This window comes from Primulina tabacum, chromosome 5 (assembly GCF_025594145.1).
Source record: "Primulina tabacum isolate GXHZ01 chromosome 5, ASM2559414v2, whole genome shotgun sequence".
In the NCBI taxonomy this organism is placed as follows: Eukaryota; Viridiplantae; Streptophyta; class Magnoliopsida; order Lamiales; family Gesneriaceae; genus Primulina; species Primulina tabacum.
In genome coordinates this window covers 25289672-25293739 of record NC_134554.1, presented here as the reverse complement: position 1 = coordinate 25293739, position 4068 = coordinate 25289672, and the positions used below count along the sequence as shown (strand labels likewise).

At 40.8% G+C, this 4068-nt stretch overlaps 1 protein-coding gene across 1 annotated transcript; it reads left to right on the top strand.

Annotated features, from left to right (window-relative positions):
• Positions 1 to 1497: 1497 nt before the first annotated feature.
• On the top strand, positions 1498 to 2225 carry LOC142544291 (uncharacterized). Its single transcript, XM_075651353.1, has 2 exons — positions 1498 to 1633; positions 1696 to 2225. Exons 1-2 carry the CDS (start codon positions 1498 to 1500, stop codon positions 2223 to 2225), a joined length of 666 nt encoding a protein of 221 aa, XP_075507468.1.
• The last annotated feature ends 1843 nt before the right edge of the window (positions 2226 to 4068 follow it).

Genomic DNA, 4068 nt, shown 5'->3' with positions numbered 1-4068 from the left:
TCTAGTATTGTCCGCCCTACAATTCAAGCGAATACATTCGAACTTAAGTCGACCGTCATCCAGATGATTCAACTCCAAGTCAAATTCGGAGGATCACCCTCTGAAGATCCCAATGCACATCTGGAGAATTTTGTATCGATCTGTGATACAATCAAGTGCAATGGGGTGAGTACTGATGCCATTCGACTCAGACTATTCCCATTCTCCCTGCAAGGAGAAGCTATGGAGTGGCTTCGAGACCTTCCAGCTGGTTCCATCACTACATGGGATGGATTAGTCGAGGTTTTAATGTACATGTACTTTCCCCCAACTAAGATTACACAATTGCGAAATGAAATCACATCGTTTAGATAGAGAGATGGGGAATCATTGAATTCAGCATGGGCAAGGTTTAAGAAGATGTTGAGAGTGTGCCCGAGACATGGATTCTCGATAGGCCAGCAGGTTGAGACGTTCTACTATGGGGTGGATCCATATGTGAGATCTATGCTTGATGCAGCAGCGAACGATAGCTTATATAGGAAAACACCAACCGCAACGCTTGAAATCATATCTAATATGGCAGAAAGCAATGTAGGCTGGCAAGACAAGAGAAGGAAGAAAAAATTCGGATTCCTTGAGATGGATGCTTTGACAGCAATCATAGAAAAGCTTGATGGATTGACACATCAGATGACGCAGTTACAAGCAAATAGATCAATACCAGTCAAGCCAGTAAATCAAATTCAAGGGAACACTGAGATAGTTGGTGGATCATATAGTGACATGCAATTAATGCCAGATATGTCTTGTGAGGGAATACAGTGCTTTGGAGGGGACTCGGTGAATTATGTGGGAAACCAAGGTCGGCAACAATATAGTCCATACAGATTCTCATATAACCCGGGCTGGAGGAATCATCCGAATTTTGGGTGGAGGCCATTAGAAAATCCTGTTGAGAAACCATATTTCAATCCTCCGCAACATCCTACACAACAAAAGCCTCCTCAGTAACCACCTAAAACTCCGCAAGGTACTGGACCTTCTATGCCACCCGGTTTCAAGCCACAAGATAGCAAGTCAAATCTTGAGAATATGCTCGCCAAGTACATAGCCAGGAATGAGATGAGATGGCAAAATCATGATGCCATGATGCAAAGGGTAGAGACTCAACTAGGGCAGTTGGCGACACAAATGGCTACACGAGCTCCGGGTTCACTACCTAGTGACACGGAAAAGAATCCGAAGGGTGTCAATGCAGTCATGGTGACATCTCCCATGAAGCAAGAAGTAGTTGATGTTGAAGATGATGTGAAAGAAAATGGGTCATCCAAGCAAAGGTCCGAGGACGCAAAGTAGAAAGTTAAGTCTCTAAACTCGAACCCCACTATAGATATAAATTCACCCCCGTTTCCCTAAAGAGCAAAGTAACTGCAACTGGATACTCAATTTTCAAAATTCCTGGAGATTTTCAAAAAGCTGCACATAAATATCCCGTTTGCAGAGGCTTTAGCTCAAATGCCCTCCTATGCAAAATTTCTTAAGGAGATTCTATCAAACAAGAGGAAACTGGTGGATTTTGAGACAGTGAAGCTTTCAAAGGAATGTTCTACAATTTTACAAAATAAATTGCCTCCAAAAGCTAAGGACCCAGGTAGCTTCTCTATTTCTTGTACCATAGGAACTTTGTTTTTAGTAAAGCTTTATGTGACCTAGGTGCAAGCATTAACTTGATGCCATACTCATGCTTTGAGAAGCTGAAAATAGGTGAAGTGAAGCCAACTATAATTTCTCTACAATTGGCTAATAGATCAATTAAATATCCAAGGGGAGTTGTAGAGAATGTGTTGGTAAAAGTTGATAAGTTCATTTTTCCGGTTGATTTTGTTGTGTTAGACATGGAAGAGGATCGAGAGATTCCTCTTATTTTAGGGAGACCATTCTTAGCCACCGGAAGGGCCTTGATAGATGTGCATAAGGGTGAGCTAGTTTTAAGACTGAATGATGAGAGTGTGATATTCAATGTTTTTCAGTCCATCAAATATCCCAATGATACATCTGATTGTTTTAGAATTGATGCTACTGACGAGTTCGTTGAGTGTGGTTTGCAGGGATTAATGTGTGAGGATCCTTTGGTGGTTTGTTTGACCCATTCATGCACGCAAGAATTAGGGAAGTCAAGAGCTGGACGAATGTATTCATTATCTGGAAGCAGGAAGACCGATTTCAAAAACAGTAAACTCTAGAATTGGGGAGCTTGGGCATGTCCCAAGACCATTTAAAATCATCCATTGAAGAAGCCACAATCCTATAGATGAAACATCTTCCTTCGCACTTGAAATATCTATTTATGCTTGATAACGATAAACTGCCAGTGATAGTTTCCTCTACTTTGACAGAGACAGAAGAAGAAAAGTTGTTGCGAGTTCTGAGAAAAATATAAAAGATATAGGTAGGAGTATTGCAGATATCAAGGGGATCAGTTCATCCATGTGCATGCACAAAATTCTGATGGAGGCCGACCACAAGACATCTACCCAACCTCAAATACGTCCGGTCAATAAAGAGGTGATAAAGCTACTGGACGCATGTATTATTTACCCGATTTCTGATAGTAGGTGGGTAAGTCCAGTACAAGTTGTTCTGAAGAAGGGTGGGAACACTGTCGTAAGGAATGAGAACAATGAGTTAATTCCTACCAGAACTGTTACAGGGTGGCGTGTTTGAATTGATTATAGAAAACTTAATGATGCCACCCATAAAGACCACTTCCCCTCCCTTTTATTGATCAAATGTTGGAAAGGTTAGCTGGAAATTCTTTCTACTGTTTCCTGGATGGTTATTCGGGTTATATGAAAATTCCCATTGACCCTGAAGATCAGGAGAAAACCACATTTATCTGTCCTTACGAGACATTTGCATATAAACGAATTTCATTCGGTCTATGTAATGAACCAGCAACTTTCCAGCGATGCATGATGGCAATTTTTCACGACATGATTGAGGATTTTATTGAAATATTCATGGATAATTTTTCTGTCTTTGGCTCTTCATTTGATACTTTTTTGATTAACATGTCTAAAGTATTGGAGAGATGTGGGGAGTCAGATTTGGTTTTAAACTGGGAAAAATGTCATTTCATGGTGAGAGAGGGAATTGTGTTGATGCACAAAATTTCAGAAACAGGGATTGAAGTTGATAAGGCCAAAATTGAAGTGATTGAGAAATTCCCAGCCCCAACAAACATCAAAGGAGTGCGTAGTTTTCTATGACATGCAGGGTTCTATAGACGCTTTATAAAAGATTTCACTAACCAATTTGCTGATAAAAGATATGCGCTTTGATTTTTTCGATGAGTGTGTGCAGGCATTTTAGGTTTTGAAGGAGAAATTGATCACCACACCTGTGATGATAGCGCCTGATTGGGGGTCAGCATTTGAGGTGATGTGTGATGCAAGTGACACAGCTCTAGGGGCAGTTCTGGGGCGAAAGAGGGGAGAAATGCATCCATGTCATCCACTATGCTAGTATGACACTGTCAGCTGCCCAGCTGAACTATGCCACTACAAAGAATGAGCTTATTGCTGTGGTTTTTGCTCCGGATAAATTTAGATCATATTTGATAGGGAGCAAAGTTGTAGTGCACACTGACCATTCAGCCTTGAAATATTTGATGGCCAAAAAAGATGCAAAACCAAGGCTGATTCACTGGGTTCTTCTGTTGCAGGAATTTGACTTGGAGATAATCAAGTAGGAAGGCGACAGAGAACCAAGTTGCAGACCATATCTCGCGTTTGGAGAATCCAAGTCAAGACATTGAAATTATTCGCGATGATTTCCCGGATGCACAACTTTTTGAGGTCAACAATTTACAGTGGTATGCCGATTTTGTTAATTATCTGTCTAGTAAGTTCATTCCTCCCCACTTTACTTAGTCAGCAAAAGAATAAATTTTTCTCATATTTGAAATATTATTTGTGGGAAGATCCTTATTTGTTTAGAATATGTGCAGACGGTATAATCCGTAGATGTGTTCCCCAGGAAGAGGTAAGTGAAATTTTGTGTCATTGTCATGCTGGTCCGGCCGGA